At 39.7% G+C, this 23,176-nt stretch overlaps 1 protein-coding gene across 1 annotated transcript in view; it reads right to left on the bottom strand.

Moving 5' to 3' along the window:
• The window catches only part of brinp2 (bone morphogenetic protein/retinoic acid inducible neural-specific 2), a 273,232-nt gene that overhangs the window by 68,783 nt on the left and 181,273 nt on the right, over nt 1-23,176 (bottom strand). The window contains exon 6 of the mRNA XM_060931207.1: nt 9,765-10,001. Coding sequence (XP_060787190.1) covers nt 9,765-10,001 — 237 coding nt within the window. The remainder of the gene's footprint in view (nt 1-9,764; nt 10,002-23,176) is intronic.

The following is a 23,176-nucleotide window of genomic DNA, read 5'->3' as shown; positions in this document are numbered from 1 at the left end:
CCATTATTCACCAAATTCAATCCGCTGGTAAATGCAGGTAAATGTGTAAGTTACGCTCTGGTCTGCCTTGTCCCAGGCCATCCTTAAAAAAAATCCGTTTCCTGTCCACCGGGTGAGCAAAAAAATTTTCAGTCGGGAGGGAGGGATTTTTATTTTTAATTTTTTATTATATATGGATGGATAAGAAATCGCAATGCTGTGTTTGTTTTTTCTTTCAGTACTTTTTTATTACGAAAGCAGACACATTTAATAAAATGACAGTTTAATCAACTGAAACTTGTACAAAAACTTTAAGTTAGCATTTTAAATGCTGACTGCAACATTTGCAGAACTTTTACAAAGGTACTTAAAATGTCCAACACACGGACTTTTTGTAGTTCTAAATCGAGCGTTAGGCCTAGTTCGGATGAAATTACACTATTAAAATGATCACTGAATGATTTGTTTTTCTGAATCTTTACTATTTTGTTGTTCGCTAGAATACCATTTTGCGATTTCACACTTAAGCAAATGTTTGAAAACTCCGGATCTCCTTCCTTCATGGTGGCTGCCATTTTTTTTGTGCCGCACGGCGCATGCGCAGAGCTGATTCGACAGGGCTTTCCACAAGCACCGGCTGCGGCTACACAATTAAGTCCAGCCGGCTACTTTAATGACTATTTTTGTAGCCCACAGGGTCTAAATATTAATTTTTGATTTTAATAAAATTAAATGTTTATCTAACGGACTGACAATAATGTCAAACTGAACCGCACTCATTTAAGTTGTGATTCGCGCTGTTTGTACCGATAATAACCACAAATTCCCCGCAGACTTCGTTGATCAGGGGAGAGTAACTCATCCGCGGCCCCGACATGCGGTGTGTGCGCGCGCACTCGGCGGAGGCAGTAGTGTGCGCGCGCACTCGGCGGAGGCAGTATGAGCTTTAGTGGAAAGCCCTGGGAATGCGTAAATGTCAAGTTCGAGTTTAGATTTACGAACCCGAAAAAAATGTCGAAAAACCGGCATTAAAAAAAAAAATTTCACCCGCACAAACGGCACTCACCCGGCCGGTGGACCGGAAACAGAACATTTTTTAATAATGGCCCCAGGTGGATATGTCCTGCTTCTCGTTCTCGCAGCTTTGCAATTCAACCACAGGCTCTCTCCATGCACTCCAAGTACACGTGAAGAGTGTGCGCATGATTGGAATAATGGAACGCAGTTTGGCATATGATTGGTTCTCGGCAGCGAAGCAGCCAGGAGGATTTACTGACCGTCCAAGTGTCATTTAAAGGGCCGATTTCTGAAGTGCTCAGTTTGCGTATTAAGTCAATCATATGATAATTAAAAAAAATAAAAATCTCCCAACCCCGCCCAAAAAAATCTCCTCGGATCTACACGATTCGCGTAGGTCACCCTTTTTGACTTCAAAACGGCGAATTTCGCCGAAAGGTGAGAGATTTTCATGCCTGCTAATCACCCTTCCATGAAAGCCACTTGCTCAATACTTTTCTGATTCTGCTGTCATCCATATAAACATTTAATGTGCTTACAAAGGCCTGTAGGTTACATGAAGTAGCACTTGGGTTTTTCTTTCGATCTCTAAGCAGTAAATGGTCTGACCTGACTAAATTTGCTTCCGCTCCTGTAAAGATTGCCAGCTGTCTTGAAGATTGTCCATTTGTACATGGTGTACTTTTTCCCCATGACTGTATTTGATTACTAACTTTAGTCAACATGTATGTGTTGACTTTAAACTTCCTCATCTATGGACCCTTTTCAGTCACGTGACCTTCGTAAACGCGACTGCCATTTTGGACATGTAGTGGACTTCGGCTCGAATCAGTTTGAATGCGAGGAAGGCGACAAACGAAAAACATAAAAGAAAAAGGAGCGAGATGCAGAAAACACCTTCACTAGCCAGCGGCGTAGGGCATTTACAGGGCGATCAGAGGGAGAGGTATTTGCAAAAATTGAGGTTAGCAGGCTTAGAGAACGACGTTTACCTGCTTCCACCAGGATTGTTCACTGACGTACGGAAGTACACGAAGCCCTCGTCTTTACCTGACTTTGGCCCACATGATCTGTATACCTATGTCGTTAAAAACCCATCGCCATACACATACACGCCAACGTCCGAGGTTCCGGAGCGCGCTCCGGCTTGCTCCCGGAGTGCTCCGGCCGAGGTTCCGGAGCGCGCTCCGGCTTGCTCCGGAGCAAGCCGGCGCGCGCTGCTTAATTTGAGGGGAACCTCAGCCGGAGCACTCAGCCGGAGCACTCCGGGAGCAAGCCGGAGCGCGCTGCTTAATTTGAGGGGGAGCAAGCCGGAGCACGCTCCGGAACCTCGGACGTTGGCTCCGGCAGCTATTTACACTGGATCCGGTGTAAATAGCTGCCGGATCATAATTACAGTAAACTAGTAAATACAGTAAAGGAAAAACTTGAGACTGAAAGGTTTTAACAGTCATCCAAATGACTGAACGTAAACATTGCTACAGTAACATACCAGTTACTTGTTGACATTAGCTAGTCAACAATAGCTACTACAGAAGAACAAAGAGGTTACAATGGGTTATTTTAGCCTATTTGGTTACACACTCGCCGCCACAGAATGTTAACAGCAATGTAATGCCTTTTCTGGCTAATTTTATTCGTCTTACCTCCAACAAAGTGGTCACTACACAAGCGTTGGTATGCCGAGGGCTGCCAATCTGTTAATGGCCGCTATCCATCTTCTCCGTCGGGATCCAATAAAATGATAACCCTTGCCTTGTTTGTTGATGGTTACTACATCCAGGTGCACAACAATATAGTGGCATGATGGAAGTCTTGCTGAAAGTAAAAACTTTCTTTGCTGACGTTCCTCAATGTTGGCTGTGGTAAACTACTGGTAGTACACGTCCTAAATGGTGGCCGCGTTTGTCGTGACGTCACGTGAAAAGGGTCCATAGGTCACTATTATCCCCTTACTGCAATTCCAACTTAATCACCATGACTAGGATGATGAACAACACCATTCACACACTCAACTGTGTACTGTGTGTACATCTGGAGGATTAAAGGTAGGCATATCAGATGCTCACTGGCCATGGTGTGAAAATTATGCATGCAGACATCTAAGTTTCCAAATCTGTCATTGCTTAACTCTTAAATATTTTCGATCATGAATACTATCATTTAAAAAGCTTATAATTTCTGCTTTCCAAAGAAATGTATCTCATTAAGATCTGTTCAGTACTTTGGGAGTAATGGCAGGTTAAAGTTGGCACAACAGAGTAAAAACACTCTGCTCGCGGGACGTCAGGAAACTGCCGGTACTTTTTGAGTCACGGGAAAGCGGTCAGGCTCTCTCTCTCTCTTCTGATCAGTTTCTGACTGGATTACTCGTGAATATCAATCAGATAACTTTTATAGGGATGTCCTCTCACTCTCACTGTTTCTGATGAAGTATTCAGCAAAATTTTCTGTCAGCTAGTTTTGATGTTGTGATTCAGGGGAGACTTTGAAGTGAGTTTTTCGAGGTTAGCCTTGAAAGCTGTGAATATTAATCGAAATAATCATTTATATTCTTTCATATAAACACTAGTAGGCCCGACTTGGAAATACAAAGGCCTACAAAGTGCAAAGAGGGCATTAGAAATAATATTTAAATACTTTTTTTATTCTGATAGAAAATGGTAGATGTGAATGACATTCAATGCTTATTTATGCATATTTTATGATTAACGTTGATTTCTCCTTCTTTTTGATGCATAAATGAGAGTTAAGATCAGCTTTATATTGCACAAATAAAGCCATTTGGTGAAACTTTGAAGAAGAGAGTGTACCCATTTAATGTTTTTACCTAATTAGCATGATTCATACTAATTAATTACTAAGTTGCATAATTCGTTTTTATTTTTTTTTCACATTTTGTATTCAGTCTACAACCATCTATGTGCCTGCCAATTTCCATGTAAATACCTTGAAAAATAGAAAAGTTATTAAGAAAAAACATTTGATCTCATTCATTAATAAGGCACATTTTGGACCATGTGATCCTCATGCCGAATATTACGGCAGTTTTCTAAAAATTAAGCTGTTTTTTCAATCTTTGATTTGTAATATCTCAAGAACAGATAAATGTATTTTAATTCTATAAAAAGTATGTTGTTCTGCATTCAGTTCTGAATTCAATGGAAGCAGCTTTAAGCAATTTGGATTGAATTTGAATTTTCACTTGATATGCCTATTAAAGGTGGCATCCACTATAGCTGGCTTATCAGACCCAAAACATCTCTGACCATCTGGTTTCCAAGTCAAACTGTAAAATGCTTACTGATTTTATGCACAGTTAGTACGTTTACATGCACATCCAAATCGAGCTGCTGTCGGTAATCGAGCAAAGGGTCCCAGCAGGGGTGCCAGAGAAATCCAATCTTACATGCACACAAGGAAATCGAGCTATTGTGTGAGGTGCATTGTGCACCCGAGCCACAGGTGGCGCTACACACCCCATCGTGTTGGTACACTTCCGGTTGTCATCATGAAGAAGAGCTATTCAAGCGTATAAACAAAGTTATCAGTTCCGTGTTCACAAGAAGAGTGTTTGTAGTTTGTATGTATGAACAGAAGTGTTCCTAATTAAATGGCCACTAAGTTGAAGTTGATCTATAATGGTGAACATATTAACTGTTAGCCTGCTAACATGCTAATAACTTACCAACTAATTAGACTGAATAAACTGTTGCCTTAAAAATGATATATATGGAAGATATATATATATGAGGGATTCCACGCTTATGGGTACTGAAATGGGGACATGAATTTATTTTTAAAAATTCACCTAAAACCATTTCTTTTTTTTACCATCAGGTCACAAAACATGTAATCGTTAATGAATGATATGTTAAAAGATAACTTTAATTTTCTGAGATGTAATAAAAACATATTTATATGCCAAAGTCAGAACGTAACAGAAGTGTTGTGGACATATATATTCTCAATTTTAACAATGTAGAATTACTTTTTGAAACATAGGAAGGTGATGTTTTAGCAAATATAATTAATAAACATGTGTAGTAGAATAAACATACACATTCTTTCAATAAGATTAACATGGTATATAGCTAGATTGTAATTAATTTGTAACAGACGCGAGATGGACAATCGTAACAGAAGTAATGTAACAGACATCATTTTGGAACTCATAGGCTTGACTTTGGCATATAAATATGTTTTTATTACATCTCAGAAAATTAAAGTTATCTTTTAACATATCATTCATTAAAGATTACATATTTTGTGACCTGATGGTAAAAAAAGAAATGGTTTTAGGTGAATAAGTTCATGTCCCCATTTCAGTACCCATAAGCATGGAATCACTCATATATATATATATATATATATATATATATATATATATATATATATATATATATATATTTATTTTTTTATTTTTTTTTTCTTTTATGAGCAACTATTATTAGGCCACTCAGTAGCCTATGGAGTTCATTCAATCCAAATGTTTTTGTTGAGAGAAATTGCATGCATCACTGTATCAGTATGGATTTATAACATTCTGTATGCACATTATGGATACTCCAGCGCCCTCCAGCAAACATCATCAATAATCAGGATTACAAAATGTATTCCTTTGTTTCCTCCATTTATTGACTTATTGTATGTGATCAAATGTATGCCGTGACGAATAACTACACTAGTTTTTTGATACAATTACATAGTGCACTGCAAGAAATCCACTAAGTGTTTTTGGTTTCTTTTAGGCATCACACATTTATTAGAAAACACAGAAAATGTTCAAATATTCAAGTTAAATACTTAGCAACAGTATCAATAAATCCACACATGAACAATAGCAATGATCTCTATGACCACAGCTAATGTGCAAAATATTAAAGTTAAATACTTAACAATATCAACAAATCCACACATGAACAATGGCAAAACATCTAGACTTAATTATACAATAAAGATACCTATGAAAAAAGGTGATTTTTTTTTTCACACACAGTGTGATATCCGGACTTCATAATTTATCACACCTGCTCCTGCTTCGCAACTTCTAGAATGCACACCTCTGTTGCGCACGGAGAAAAACTGCCAGCTGATCTAAGCTGCGCTAATAGCGGCGCTGTGCATACACGGAGCTACACATTTCACTGTCCCGCGCCCAGAATCAGACTGTACCATTAGTAAAAAGGGTGGAGGGGTGAAATGACAATATCATAAATAATTCAAGAAAAATGTTATAGCAAATCATAACCATGTATAATTTGCATATTTTAACAGATGAAATGAAATATTTTATTTCAAAAACTTACACAAGGCAATACTATTAAAATAATATTAATATCCCTCACAGGCCCCCCTGTCAGTGCCAGGCCCTTAGAATCTAACTCCCCCCCCCCAGCGGCGCCCCTGGGTGCGTACATGCCCAGACACAAGTGTTCCTAATAAAGTGGTGGCTAAGGTGAAGTGTCATGCCGACCGAGGCTGTTTTTTTTTTCTGACCGAGGCTGTTGTGTTTCCCGCTTGTGGTCTCGTAACTCGTCACTTCCGGAAGGGGCAGTGCTGAAGTAAGTAGCTCGACTACGTAGCTCGATAGGGTTTACATGCACTAAGTAGCTCGGCAGAAATCGCATAATCTAGGTCGTGTAGCTCGATTACGAGAAATCAAGTTCGGTTCAATTTCAGCCGAGCTAAGGTGTATCCATGCCATTTAGAACTTCGATTTCGGTCGAGCAACGGCAGAAATTCAATTTTCTCTATGTGCATGTAAACGCACTGATTGATTTTGAATACACCGTTAAACTGTTTCTCCTTCGAACTTTCTGCCATTGTTGAGATTGTTGTCATGAGCTGTGTCTCAAATCTAAATTCATACACTAATTGTAATAGGAAAACTGGTTAGTGTTAGTACTTAATAACAACACTAATGCATAAATATGTGACTTGAGGTACAATGCTAGTTTATTTATAGGAGGTAGATGGACAGGAATATTTGTCAATTTTTTTTGTTGCTGACCATGAGTGCACTGTGTCAGGATAGTGAAAAAGACTAAAAGAGCATATACACTCTTCTTTTGAATGTGACTGGATTGTATTTGACTCACAGTAACATTTCAAAATATAACAGATTAAAAACCCTAACAAGCTTTGTTTTCATAGTTAGGGTAGTATTTCTAATTTTAATTTGTAAAAGGTTGAATACAACAGAAAAGGAAACTGACAGACTCTCTCACAACTCCATCTGTAAATCAAGCGTCCTTGAGTGGGGTTGAGATACCTAGTTTGGGAGCCCATAGTCTAAACTGTATTTTCTACTGTCTCTTGCTTTTATGTTGCATCATATGGCAACATACAGTGGTGCTTGAAAGTTTGTGAACCCTTTAGAATTTTCTATATTTCTGCATAAATATGACCTAAAACATTATCAGATTTTCACTCAAGTCCTAAAAGTAGATAAAGAGAACCCAGTTAAACAAATGAGACAAAAATATTATACTTGATCATTTATTTATTGAGGAAAATGATCCAGTAGTACATATCTGTGAGTGGCAAAAGTATGTGACCCTTTGCTTTCAGTATCTGATGTGACCCCCTTGTGCAGCAATAACTGCAACCAAACATTTCCAGTAACTGTTGATCAGTCCTGCTTGGAGGAATTTTAGCCCATTCCTCTGTACAGAACAGCTTCAACTCTGGGATATTGGTGGGTTTCCTCACATGAACTGCTTGCTTCAGGTCCTTCCACAACATTTCAATTGGATTAAGGTCAGGACTTTGAATTGGCCATTCCAAAACATTAACTTTATTCTTCTTTAACCATTCCTTGGTAGAACGACTTGTGTGCTTAGGGTCATTATCTTGCTGCATGACCCATCTTCTCTTGAGATTCAGTTCATGGACAGATGTCCTGACATTTTCCTTTAGAATTTGCTGGTATAATTCAGAATTCATTGTTCCATCAATGAGGGCAAGCCGTCCTGGCCCAGACGCAGCAAAACAGGCCCAAACCATGATACTACCTCCACCATGTTTCACAGATGGGATAAGGTTCTTATGCTGGAATGCAGTGTTTTCCTTTCTCTAAACATAATGCTTCACATTTAAACCAAAAAGTTCTATTTGGTCTCATCCATCCACAAAACATTTTCCATTAGCCTTTTGGCTTGTCCACATGAGCTTTAGCAAACTGCAGATGAGCAGCAATGTTCTTTTTGGAGAGCAGTGGCTTTCTCCTTGCAACCCTGCCATGCACACCATTGTTGTTCAGGTGTTCTCCTGATGGTAGACTCATGAACATTAACATTAGCCAATGTGAGAGAAGTCTTCAGTTGCTTAGAAGCTACCCTGGGGTCCTTTGTGACCTCACTGGCTATTGCACGTCTTGCTCTTGGAGTGATCTTTGTTGGTTGACCACTCCTGGGGAGGGTAACAATGGTCTTGAATTTCTTCCATTTGTACACAATCTGTCTGACTGTGGATTGGTGGAGTCCAAACTCTTTAGAGATGGTTTTGTAACCTTTTCCAGCCTGATGAGCATCAATAACGCTTTTTCTGAGGTCCTCAGAAATCTCCTTTGTTCGTGCCATGATACACTTCCACAAACATGTGTTGTGAAGATCAGACTTTGATAGATCCCTGTTCTTTAAATAAAACAGGGTGCCCACTCACACCTGATTGTCATCCCATTGATTGAAAACACCTGACTCTAATTTCACCTTCAAATTAACTGCTAATCCTAGAGGTTCACATACTTTTGCCACTCACAGATACGTAATATTGAATCATTTTCCACAATAAATAAATGACCAAGTATAATATTTTTGTCTCATTTGTTTAACTGGGTTCTCTTTATCTACTTTTAGGACTTGTGTGAAAATCTGGTGATGTTTTAGGTCATATTTATGCAGAAATATAAAAAGTTCTAAAGGGTTCACAAACTTTCAAGCACCACTGTATTACAGCCTGCATAATAATAAAGTCTATATTTTCTATCCCATGATTTTAAAAATATTTATTTATTTATTTATTTATTTATTTATTTTCTTAAAGGAAAGTGCTTGTAAAAAATGGTTGTCTCCATACAAAAAAAAAGTCTATTGTGTGAGCACTGCACAAGAAAAATATCACAACCTCAAAGGCATGAAATGTTTGCATATAATTTAATAATCTGAATTAGCCACTGAGAAACTCAGCATAATCACTTTCGTAAGCCAAGTCTGAATACAAAGAACTTTCCTCTTGTAAATATTGACATGACTTTTAAACATAAGCTACTATCTCTGAATGTGTCCCAAAGTAATTAAACTGAACTTTGCTATGTAAGGTCATTTTGTGATATGCTCTCTGGAGTGACACAGAACGCTGACAGATGTTCCATTTACAAAATGTGAGAGACCTGGAGAGGGAAAACTGAGAAAGAAGGATGGGAATGCTGCGTCCATATCAATCACCTGTCACCATCAAACATTACCACAGAAGACTCAGCTTTGTCAAATGCACTTTTACCTCACAGCTAAAAAGACTTTTGAGTGCTCTAGTACAGTGTCAGTGTTCTCCTCACTTTTTACAACAAGCCTTGAAAGTCTTCCTGTGGCCACATTTTAGCAGCTCAGTTCCAGTATCCCAAAATTGATGCAACATTTGTGTCTCAAGTTAAATATTTTTCAAAGAATGCCTTGCTATACTGTGATCTTTGTACTACTAACTGCTTTGGACAAAATTCTAGCACTAAATTGTTTGCAACAGACTCAACAGTGGAGCAGAATCCTTACCTGACTCAATAAACTCATTGTTCAAGGTGATCCAGGCCTCCCTGCTTTTCCGAAGACTCTCTTCCATGGCTCTGATATCCAAGAATGGGCAGTTGCAGTCAGGGAACTTGGCAGAACATTGACACCAGCAGTCATTGTTGTGGCACAAGAGCTCGCCTTCAGAATTACATGCCACATAGCTGAGCGCTGCCTCCACAAAGCGGTTGCGCAGGAAGTCAGGGAGAACATCTTGTAAACCTGAGTTTAAATAGAAGGTTTGCTTAGTGCCACATAATACAGAAAATGTGCAGTGGCCTCCACGATTATTGCCCCCCCTTGTAAAGATTAGTAAAAAGGCTTAGAAAAAAAATCTACCTTTTGGTGAAGTTGCTTCATCTCACACTGAAAAAATTAGAAAAATCCAACCTTTAATTGAAATAAATTTATTCAGACAAAAACAAATCCCTCATCAAGAAATAATTATTTTCACCAAAAAGGAGTGTCACTATTATTGACACCCCTGCATTTAATACTTTGTCCAACCTCCCTTTGCCAGTAAAACAGCACTGAGTATCCTATAACAGTTTATAAGGTTGGAGATACAGAGCAGGGCATCTGAGACCATTCCTCTTTACACAATCTCTCTACATCATCCAGGGTCCTCGGCCCTCTCTTATGCTCTCTCCTCTTCAGCTCACCCCACAGGTTTTCACTGGGGTTCAGGTCAGGGGACTGAGATGGCCATGGCAGAAGCTTGATTCTGTGGTCAGTTAACCATTTTAGTGTTGATTTGGACATGTGCTTTGGATCATTGTCCTACTGGAAGATCCAGTGATGACCCAGTTTTAGTTTCCTGGCAGAAGCAGCCAGATTTAGATTTAAAATGTCATGGGGTCCATGATGCCATGTACCCTAACAAGGTTTCCAGGGCCTTTGGAGGAAAAACAGCCCCCCCCAAAAAATCACAGAACCTCCACCATATTATACAGTTGGGATCGGGTTATTTTCATTATAGCCATCCTTCTTTTACACCAAACCCACCTTGAGTGTGTATTGTCAAAAAGCCCCATTTTTGTTTCATCAGACCAGAGAACATGGCTCCAGTCAAAGTTGTAGTAGCATTTCACAAACTTCAGGTGCTTACGTTTGTGGTTAACCAACAGAAAAGACTTCTTTTTTCCCCGACATACTGTACCTTCCAAATAATCTGTTGGCATGGAGGTGGAGTCTAATGGTGGTTTTAGAGACTTGGAAACGCCAAGATTTTACTTTTTCTTGTAATTCACCAACAGTGATCCTTGGGGATTTTTTTTCTGCCTCTCTTACCATCCTCCTCACTGTACGTGAGGCAAAATAAACTCGACTCCTCCTACAGGCAAGTTTGTAACAGTTCCAGTTGGTGTCCTTTTTTTTTTATTATTATTATTATTATTGCCCTAACAGTAGAAATGGACACGTTCAGGCGAGTAGTTATTTTTTAATCATCATTCCCTGATTTATGAAGGTCAACACATGTTTGGTTTGTGTGTTCTCTTCTCTTTCCCATGCTGACGGATGACTAAGGGAATTTGTCCTCTGTGTCACCTCATATTTGTCCCCCAGTTAATCAGGAAATCATGGATTACAGTTTGAAAGTTCCTACACACTCCAATCCACTCAGAAATGTACAATTTAAATTTGAAACATCCTTCAGTTACATTGTGTTCACGATCATTTCCAGGGTTGCCAATAATAGTGGCATGTGTTTTTGTTGAAAATAATTATTTCTTGATGAGGCATTTGTTTTTCTCTGACTAAATTTATTTCAATTCAAAGTTGGATTTTTCTCATTTTGTTCAGTGTGAGATGAAGCGACTTCAGCAAAAGGTGGATTTTTTTTTCTAACCCTTTTCACTAATCTTTATGGGAGGGGGGCATAATCATGGAGGGCATGATTAAAATACATATCTGCATTTTTACATCTTTTAACATCTTCTTCAAAGACCACATGGCTACTACCATGTGCAGGCAGTGTTAGGGTTTCTATTTCTACTACTCTTATAATTTTAAATTTCAGAATATCAGGAAGTAATTAAGCAACAGCAAATATACAAGACAAATAATTAAGCACGTCTTGTCTACTTTAAAAAATACAAAACCTCATGAGAGCCATTTTAATTGTCTAATAATAGTGACAACAGCTGCCTATTTGACAGCAAATGTGCTGGAACGGATGCTGAATGGATGCTGAACATCATTTCCTTAAGTGTAAGGCAGGAGTTTTTTTCTGATAATTGAAGTCTGAGAATTGTTACTAAGACAGCACAGTGTGTACATGATTTAAATAAATAAAGTAACTTCGGATGAACTATCACCCTAGTCATACTTGTTTTAATTTTGGAAACCATCCACATCACCAACAGAACACAATGCTGACATGCATACAGTTCTCTGAGAAGAAACATTATTTCCCTACACTGAATCAATGAATAAGTGTCGAAAACCTGCCTAAACATAGGCAACACAAAGACACAAAAATTAAATTCATGGAACATTTTTTTCCATTTCCTTCCTTTCCCTTCTCCTTTTCGTCTTCCTTATACATCCCAAGCATAATATGGCTTTTTTTTCCCCTTTATTTTAAGGCCATGTTCAGAACAATGCAATAAGCCCAAGCTCATTCTCCTGCATGATCTTCTATAGAGAACGGATGGAATGTAAAGTGGGTCAGACGTCTGACCGTGTTTGCTTGCACATTTCTATTTAGGACAGAGGACTGCCATGCCAGCTCTATAATTGGGTAATGGGATGGATAAAGACTAACAATCTCTACAGCAAGGTTATTCAGCCATATATCGTTGTCATGAAGCAGGGGCGCTTTGCAGGCAGAGAATCGATGTGGCATTCTCCAACCATATCCTGTTCTGATCTTTTGATGGGACGTAATGTGAGTATTGATATTTATGCAGAAAAATTAATTTGTGAAGATTTGCTGGGAATAGCCCATCCTATACAATTCACTGGTGTCTACTATAGCGGGTGGATTGTGTATAAATTATATATTTTAAAAACACTTTTGTTGCTGCTTTTGCTTTTGTTGGCAACAACGTAGTCAATTAAGCATTCGCAATCAATACGTACTGACGAACAGCGCACACAATCATTCGATAATGAATACGTTCACCATCCATCTACTGGCGAGATCGATCCACATTTTACAGCCCAGCTGTGGGTGTTGAGCAACTGCTAATTATATTATCTGAGAAAAGCTCTTCTCAGCTTCACCAGATCTGACACCCATCAAGAGAGAATCAATTCCTTTTTCTCCTCAGCTTTTCAAATTCTCTCTCCCAGTATGAATATTTATGAGACACGGTTCTTCAGTATTTATTCTCAGAATTGCAGGAAAACAAGAGGCGTAATTAGATGCAGTCTTCCTCTCAAGGCCTGGCTTATGGTGGGTGCAGAGCCAAAAGTGTGGGGAGGCACAAAAACGACAGCGACTTGGATGGCTTTCATTCCGGATAAGGCTAAATAACAGCTCTTGTGCCCTCTCCTCCTCAATCTCAGCCTTTTCATGGAGAGAAACAGAGTGATACATTTCCCCCACACACAGCTTTATTGCAGTTTTCAGTAATATCTACAGACTAGATTATATCTGTTGTATCCACAGTTCTGGTTATGGTTTTCCCCTTAGTTCGCTTCTGTTACAGACAACGTTAGAACTTTCTATGGTTGGGAAACTGCTAAAATAATCTTAAAATTATACAATAGTCTGAAAAGTCTTCAGAAATTTGAAGAACTGATGAACTGACAGAAATGGAGGCCTTAGGCGTCTTCCATCCAGCCACTTTTCTCTCTCTCTGCTTTAGATATGCCCCTGCCTCGGTTTATTAAAGTAGTTACATGGCTTTTGTCAGTGGGGAGATTGCTTCAGGAGGTACAGTTATTAAGTGGGCTGACTTTTAAATGTCAGACTAAAGAAAGTGGCAAGTACTGGCACAGGTCACTTGTATAATTAGCACCGACATTGGCTTTCCTTTTGCTGCCATTTCTTTGGTCACTTGTGGTGACACATCTGTCATTGGGATATGATGGAACTTTAAGTTAGTGTAAATGCTTGTCTTAAGATAACCACTCACTTTGTCTAAAAGTGTAGAGCATTTATAAAAACCTTAGCCTGTTATGAATATCAGGTTTTTTTCTTCCCAGAAGTACATATTTTTTCCCTCTGGACATTGAAAAGTACACAGACTTCCATGCTGCAGTATATAATTTAATTAAAGCCTAATTAATTAATGATGCACAAGCCCTTTAAAATCCAAGCAGAGGAATTTAGTCATTAAAATTTTAAAGGTATCTTGTAATGAAAACAGATGATTAAAAAAAGAAATACTGCAGTATGGCAAGGAATAATGATCTTTTAAATAATTTACCACTAAAATACTTTAGGAATTATTGTTTTTAAATGCTGAATAATGACATTTGTAATTTTCAACAATTCTTTCAGCAATCAGTAATTGCCCTGTTTGTTGAATTTAATATGCAATCAAACTGGGATTTAGTCAATATGTAGGCTAGTAAACTAGACCCACCCGCCTAGCGGCCAAAAATATTTTTGCCTACGAGTGGGTCTAGCCTCGGACCATATCAACAACACACCCCGGGCATCAAATCGTGCCCGCCAATCACAACGCAAGGTTTTTGTTTGAATTCTTTGGGCGGGCTTTTGCAGGAGTGACGACAAGGCTGCGCAACGCTGGAGAAAGCACAACAGGAAAGATGGCTACGGCTATTGAACAGCGCTCGTTTGACTCCGCTTTGGAATCAGTTTTAGAAGAATTAGACTTGGAGTTTTCATTGAAACATGAGCAGGAAGAGGCTCTCCGCTCATTCCTTTTCAAGAAGGACGTTTTCGCTGTTTTGCCGACCGGCTATGGCAAAAGTCTGATCTACCAGCTGTTTACCCTCCCCCACTGCTTTCTGTCGCTCTGACTACGTCACAGTCACTGTTGCGCTGATTGGTCAAAGCGTTGGCCTATACGCACAGAGACAGTTTGAAAGACAACAGGTTGTTCCTACCCACACCCTTCGGAAATGTCTACGACCGAGACCAGACTAAATATTCACATTTAGTCTGGCTTGCCAGGCTAGTCAATATGTGCAGTATGTATGAAATGAGAAACATTTGAATGTTGCCAAGTGGTTTATTTACTGTGCGTATGTATATACAGCCTCCTCTGAAAAGTATTGGAATGGTCAGTCCAGTGAAGACAATTAGGTTTGAGATCCAAAAATGAAGATGAGACAACAGATCAGAATTTCAGCTTTCATTTCCTGATATTTAGATGTGCTAAACTTAGAACATGGCACCTTTGATGGCAAACGACCCAATTTGTAGATGGGCAAAAGTAAAGGAAGAGACGGTCTTAAAGTAACTTAAAGTAAATAATATTTAATATTTGGTTGCATATCCCTTGGTTGCAATAACTGGATCAAGCCAGTGATTCAGTGACATCACCAAGTCTTGGGTATGACATTAAACTGCAACCGATGATGAGTCTCAGGTCCAGGAGGACTTGAGTATTAGGGAAAGTGGAGTTACCCCTTAATCACCATTGCTCCCAGGTCCGCTCTGACCCGGAGTGGTAGCACCTGCCTGGGTTCCAGCTAAGGGTTAAATAATACATCACCAATAAGGCATTGGCAGCAGGGCACTTTTCGGTGCAATGTGGCAGATGAACCCAACAGAGTTAATGGCACACCACCTGATGGCATACAGATGAGCCACTCAAACTGCCAATGGATGGCATCACTCAGCAAATCAGTTGTCACTGCAGGGCAACTTCCATACCCGTTCAGGTCTGTGGCACTTTTGTGCACCACTTGGCATCAGGTCTGGAGGTCCAGAGAGACAGCACGATGGGGGCACGACATCGTTTGTCTTACCTTACTGTGCAAGGCACTTCATTAGGAGAGGAGAATAGTATGCGAGAGCTCACGAGGCTTGACATTCTGTGGCGGCTCGGCCGGGCCGTTCATGCCGCTGTTGTGGGCAACTCTGTTGCTCTGGTGTGGGCTTCGTGGCCCATCTGTGTTTCTGTGCATCCTAATGAAGCAGTCATCATCGCTAGCAATGATGACGACATCACCAAACTATTGCATTCTTCTTTAGTGATGTTTTTCCAGGCTTGTGCCATAGCTTCTTTCATTTGCTGCTTGTTTTGGGGTGGTTTCTCCCTTCAGTCTCCTCTTCAGGAGATGAAATGCATGCCCATTTGGGTTAAGGTCTGGTGATTGACTTGGCCAATCTAAAACCTTCCATTTTTCCCCCTGATGAAGTCCTTTCTTGTATTTGCAGTGTGTTTTGGGTTGTTGTCTTGCTGCATAATGAAGTTCCTCCCAATTTGATTGGATGCAAATTGGCAACCAGAATGTTTCTGTACAGTTCTGGATTAATTCTGCTGTTACCATCATGACTTATATCATCAGTAAATATTAGTGAGCCCATTACAGAAGCAGTCAAGCAAGCCCAAGCCATGACCATACTTGCACCATGTTTGACTGATGAGCTCATATGTTTGGGATCATAAACAGATCTTTAATTTCCCCAGACTTTAGCCTTTTCATCACTTTAGTAGTTCAGTTTCAGTTCAGTTTTATTTGTCATATGTATGTTAACACAGGGTCAACATTACAATGAAATGTGTTGGATGAGAGAAGAAACAGAAACAAGTATCTCAGCATTGGAGCTCTACAGAAGTGTAACAGTGCCTTGCCTTGCCTTGGTCCTGTAACCCTACCCGGGGTTGTGGGGGCTCTGCTTAAGTGAGTGTTTCACAAGCCTTCTCCACTGTGTGTGGTCTTGGGAATTCTTTGTGTTTCCACAAAGGTCTTCTTGGTCCAGTCACTGATGTTGTCTGCCCACTTTTTTCTCTGTCTGCCCTACCTCCTTGCTCCATTGACTGTTCCTTGAAGGATAGTCTTTGACAGCCCATGTGATCTCATTATGTCCATCCATCCATTATCCATAACCACTTATCCTGTGCAGGGTTGCAGGCAAGCTGGAGCCTATCCCAGCTGACGATGGGCGAGAGGCGGGATACACCCTGGACAAGTCACCAGATCATCACAGGGCTGACACATAGAGACAAACAACCATTCACACTCACATTCACACCTATGGTCAATTTAGATCCACCAATTAATTGACTGTGGGGAAAACTGGAGCACCCAAAGGAAACCCACGCAGACACAGGGAGAACATGCAAACTCCACACAGAAAGGCCCCCATCGGCCGCTGGGCTCAAACCCAGAACCTTCTTGCTGTGAGGCGATAGTGCTAACCACTACACCACCATGCTGCCCCATCTTGTTATGTGTCCATACCAATTTAACTTTCTTCTTTTAACTGTTGTCAGCAGGTCCTGGTACCATCTCATGTGTTGTCTGATGGTCTTGCATATGTCCTCATTTGTGACGTGGTCTGTGTACCTTATGCCAAGAATCATCCTGTAACATTTCATTTCTACAGGTTGTATTCTACTTTGAAGTTCAGCGGCCAGTGTCCAGGACTTGCATGCATACAGAAAAATGGAGTGGACTAGAGCATGTAGTAGTTTCAATTTGGGTTAAAGGCTGATGTTCTTATCTATCCAGATGGGTTTTAGTTTGTCTATGGTTTTAGCTGTTAGTGCTGCTCTTGCCAGGACTTCTGTCTCAGAGCCATCTTCACTGATTATTGCTCCCAGATATTTGAATTTCTTTACAGTCTCAAGTTTGTGGCCGCTAACTGTGATTTTTGTTTTGATTGGTTCCTCTTTGTTCATCATCAGCTTTGTTTTCTCAGCACTTATTTCCATGCTGTACTTGGCCGATATTACATCCATACAGTTCGCAAGTTTTGAAAGTTCTTCTTCCGACCCAGCCAGCCCATCAATGTCATCAATATAGCAATATAAAAATTAAAAGTCATAAATATAAAATATAAATAAAATTCAAATAGAAATAATTAAAAGTCATATCTAAGGGAAAGTATGTGCATGCATTATCTCAGGGGTGAGGCAGGGGAGGTGTAGTGCAAGCACCAGTATTACACATGGGAGAAAGTGACGTGTGTAGTAGAGGTTAATCTTGGTTCCAGAATCTTTTTGGCTGTCCGATGTCTGGTTATTAGCACACCAGTGATTTCTTTCTTTTTCAAGACATTCCAAATTGTTGTATTGGCTATGTCCAATGTTGGTGCAGTGACTATGATCTGATTTTCGCTCTTTTCTCAACTTCAAAATGGCTTTCTCCCTTAGACAGCTGTCTGGTCTTCATGTTGGTTGTTTAACAACAGATAGTCTTCACAGGTGAGACCCAAACCTTAAACCAAGAGCAGATATTCTATTAGTTGTTTAAGCAATCAACCTAACTGGGCACACCTAGAGAACAAGAAACACCTGTCAGTCATCCATCCATTATCCGTAACCGTATATCCTGTGGGCTTCTGTGGAGCCTATCCCATCTGACAATGGGTGAGAGGCAGGGTACACCCTGGATAAGTCACCAGATCATCGCAGGGCTGACACATAGAGACAAACAACAATTCACACTCACATTCACACCTACGGTCAATTTAGAGCCACCAATTAACCTAACCTGCACGTCTTTGGACTGTGGGGGAAACCAGAGCACCCAGAGGAAACCCACGCAGACACAGGGAGAACATGCAAACTCCACACAGAAAGGCCCCCATTGGCCGCTGGGCTCAAACCCAGAACCTTCTTGCTGTGAGGTAATAGTGCTAACCACTACACCACCATGCCGCCCCCTGTCAGTCATGTGTTCCAATATTTCTGATCACTTGAAAAATGGGTGGGTGCCATATTCGATGATGTTCAATGTTATATTAATAAGAAATCGCACATAGAAATAACGAAGACAGTAATCATTGGAATCAAAGTTCAAGAATGCGCTGCAGCCATATACACACACCGCTGAGTGACATCAAAGACTCTGCACGGTTAGTTAGAGATCTTTGAGATGACAAGCATAATGGTTTCAGCAGTGGTATTAGCATGAAAAGTGAGGCTTTGGAAGTTAATCTGTTTATGAGAGAGCTGGACAGACTAAATGACTAAAGCGCTGCTTCATTCTTCTCTTTAGGTAGAGAGGGCTAAATCCCACTCCATTACTATCAGCAGATAGTTGAACAACATTGTGGGTAATCTAAAAAATCTCTGAAACATCACAAAAATAATAAGTTAATGTGCAAGTTACTCAGGGTAGATTTTTCCTTTAAACCAAACATTGTGTTTAACTGCTGCTCCCTCTGTTCTTCCTACACTTGCTTCTAGTCATGTAGAGTATATTTAATTTTGCAGCACTCCCATCTGTATCATGCTCCTTAAACTGCTAGAGGCTGGGATTGTATTATGTTTCACTTGTCACTTCGAAGTCACTTCAGAAGAGAGCATCTGCTAAATGATTAACTGTAATTAGATGTAATTTAAAAGTAAATGTAAAAGTAACTTTGTCTTTTGTTGGCTATCTAGGAACTCTTGGGGTCAGAGCAATTTGAGCTTGCTTCATCGGTTCCATCCATATGTCATTTATTCACAGCCATTTATCAGATAGTCACACACAATAAAGAACCCTTTAAAGAACTCTATTTATACACTCCAGTACATTTCTCTGATCTTGCTGCTTCATAGTCAATTAAGCTTGTTATTAAAAAAGGGAGAAAAGACAGAATATAAACACTGAATCTGATCCAAAACTTGGTGGTTCTAAGACGTGATAATACATTGGAAATGAAGTTGGTGAATTTGGTGGCTGCACACAAGGATAAAAATATTTGTTATATTCAGGGATTGGCCAGCTAGTTTTTCATTAAAATTGAATAAATCAATTTAATTATGCTCAAACATTACTGTCAAAAAAAAAAAAAAATCAATGGATGGATACTTTGATGGATGGATGGATGGATGGATGGATGGATGGATGGATAAATTATAATTTACTAGCAACATAAACAAGGGTCTTTGCTCAAGTTTTCTTCATGGAATAGCTCTAAGAATAAAAGAGTTACTAAGGAACCTTAAAGACCATGATGTTTGAGCCAAAATACTTACGTAGAGTACAGTGTCTTGCAAAAGTATTTATCCCCCTTGGTGTTTGTCCTGTTTTGTCGGATTACAAGATGGAATTAAAATGGACTTTGGGGGGTTAGCACCATTTGATTTACACAACATGCCTACCACTTTAAAGGTGCATTTTTTTTTAATTGTGACAGAAACAATAATTAAGATGAAAAAACAGAAATCTGGAGTGTGCAGAGGTATCCCCCCCAAAAAAAAAAAAAGTCAATACTTTGTAGAGCCACCTTTTGCTGCAATTACAGCTGCAAGTCTCTTGGGGTATGTCTCTATTAGCTTAGCACATCTAGCCACTTAGCCTGGGCCCGCCCATCCTAAGCGTGATGCAACACGAGGGCCTGTTGCGAGCTTAGTCTGGCCAGGCAAGCTATCTCCAGCTCTTCCAAGCTCCTGAAAAATCGGGAGCCAATCAACTTTAAGCATCTCCAACGGCCCTGGGTAGAGGCATGTTCAAGGCAGTGACGTAGTAGAACTGTGACCGGAAGCCATAGATTGTTTACACAATCTATGCCGGAAGCGCTTCATTCACTAGAAACATTACGAACATGGAGCAGCGGCAAGCCTTTGACACAGCGGTAGATGCTGTATTGAAAGCATTCAACGGGAAGTTCTCATTGAAAATGGAGCAAAGAGCAGCCCTGGAGGTATTTATCTTCTTCCTGTTACTCAAGCAGTTTCCGTCGTGTCACATACGTCAGAGGAAAGAGTGATGTGATTGGTTTAAGCTTCGTCACAGCCTTTTCTGGCTTCGACCAGTAGCAAACTGAGGCATTTCAGGGAGGCGGGTCAACCACGCGCTTTGGGAAACGGTTGGGCTTAATATCTTTGCCAGACCAAATGCTCGCAGATCTTTGAAGTCGCGTTAGCCAGACTACTAGCCACTGGGATTTTTGCCCGTTCCTCAAAGCAAACCTGCTCCAACTCCTTCAAGTGAGATGGGTTGCTTTGGTGTACAGCAATCTTCAAGTTATGCCACAGATTCTCAATTGGAGTGAGGTCTGGGCTTTGATTAGGCCATTCCAAGACATTTAAATGTTTCCCTTTAAACCACTCCAGTATAGCTTTAGCAGTATGTTTAGGGTCATTGTCCTGCTAGAATGTGAACCTTCATCCCAGTCTCAAACCTCTGGCTGACTCAGACAGGTTTTCCTCCAGAATTGCCCTGTATTTAGTGCCCTCTATCTTTCCTTCAGTCCTGACCAGCTTTCCTGTCCCTGCAAATGAAAAATATCCCCACAGCATGATGCTGCCACCACCATGCTTCACTGTAGGAATGGTGTTCTCAGGGTGTTGGGTTTGCGTCATACATGGCATTTCTCATGATGGCCAAAAAGTTCCATTTAGTCTCATTTGACCAGAGAATCTTTTCCCATGTGTTTGGGGAGTCTGACACATGCTGTTGGGTGAACGCCAAACATGTTTTCTTATTTTTCTTTAAGCAATTACTTTTTTTCTGGCCACTCTTCTATAAAGCCCCACTCTGTGGAGTGTATGGCTTAAAGTGGTCCTATGGACAGATACTCCCATCTCCGCTGTGAATCTTTGCAGCTCCTTCAGTGTTATCTTTAGTGTCTTTGCTGCATCTCTGATTAATGCCCTCCTAACCCAGTCTGTGAGTTTTGGTGGGCAGCCTTCTCTCGTCAGGTTTGTAGTGGTGCCATATTCTTTCCATTTTGCTATTGTGGATTTAATGGTGCTCCGTGAGATATTCAAAGTTTGGGATATTTTTTATAACCCAACCCTGATCTATAATTCTCCATAACTCTGACCTGTTTGGAGGCTCCTTGGTTTTCATGTTGCTTGCTTAGTAGTGTAGCAGAGTCAGGGTCCTTCCAGAACAGGTTGATTTATACAGACATCATGTGACAGCTCATCTGATACTTTGAATGCACACAGGTGGCTCTTTATCAACTAATTATGTGACTTTGAACAATTTCCACCTTTAAAGTGGTAGGCACGTTGTGTAAATCAAATGGTGCTAACCCTCCAAAAATCCATTTTAATTCCAGCTTGTAATGCGACAAAACAGGACAAACACCAAGGGGGATGAATACTTTTGCAAGACATTGTACAAAATGGCACGGAGACATGATCTGAATGTTACATATAATGTAGCTGGCACCATCCACAAGCAGAATTTCATAAAGTACTTACCTTTTCAAAAATTAAATTAAGAAAAATGTCATTGTCCAACATCAGACTGCCAAACCATGTCATGAATCCCCTCAGTATACAGCGTGTTTCCCACAGCTTCTGTTTCATTTTCTAGTTCTGTCTCTGCCACTGTCCCTTTATTGGCCTGTTCCTTAATATGTGCACTTGTCCACAGTCCGGTCCTTCATTACTTTGTCTTTTAATATTCTTCTGTTTCCTTATCCACTTCTGCTAAGTCTTGCTGATTGTTAATACGGATTATGAATGTTGCTACCCTGTTCATTATTTCTGGTTTTCCAACGTTTGCTCATTTCCCATTTCTCTAATAAAGGTAATCCCTGTTTAACACTGACTATTGGTGCTCTGACCCTTGCTATGAATCTTGACAACAATTTGTGGAATTACCCTTAATACATAATCCATGGTTTTAACACTGAGTAAATCAGTCCTGTCTCTGACTGCAAGCTATAAACCAAATATCATTTGTAATTGTATATTTTCTATGGATAAATATATAATGATTTCCTTCGCAAAGTTGAAAAAAAAATCTAACATTAAAGTGATTGCATAAACGGTTCATCATAAACAAGTTCTTGTGTTAATAATTGTAACTGATGCTTCTAGTTATTGAATTCCCTTGATTAATAAAAAAGAGTACATTAATTTGTATGAATTTATAACAAAGAACAGTGAAAAAATAGTATGAAAAGCAGAAGTTTTGTTTATAAATAAATAAAGCCAAAAACAATAAATGTCTTCACAGATATGACAGTGCTAATGTTTTATTCCATGTCTTATTGAACTTCAGTGAAATGGCACAGAGCAAAATCACAATTTTAATGCAAGGGGGTGTTCAGACATTTTATGTAGACTTTTGTGTTGAAATAAAAGCTTGATGTAAGAATTTTATTTTTGGCCACAAACACACTTCCATTACATCTTTACAAATGTCATTAAAGTCTGAGTGTTTCTCTTTTAAAATGTAGTGAGGCAGAAATGAAACGATTTTTTATTACACAATCATACAAATCACTGTTAAATTTACATACTAACTCCCTATGATTCTCCTTAAATGTACATTCTAGCAGTGAGAAATCTAAAAGCAATACCCTAATTTACACTTTACCTTTCTGAATGCCTGAATGCCTTTTTATTATT

This window comes from Neoarius graeffei, chromosome 1 (assembly GCF_027579695.1).
Source record: "Neoarius graeffei isolate fNeoGra1 chromosome 1, fNeoGra1.pri, whole genome shotgun sequence".
Classification (NCBI taxonomy): Eukaryota; Metazoa; Chordata; class Actinopteri; order Siluriformes; family Ariidae; genus Neoarius; species Neoarius graeffei.
The sequence above is the reverse complement of the archived record's forward strand: the minus strand, read 5'-3'. Positions and strand labels throughout refer to the sequence as shown.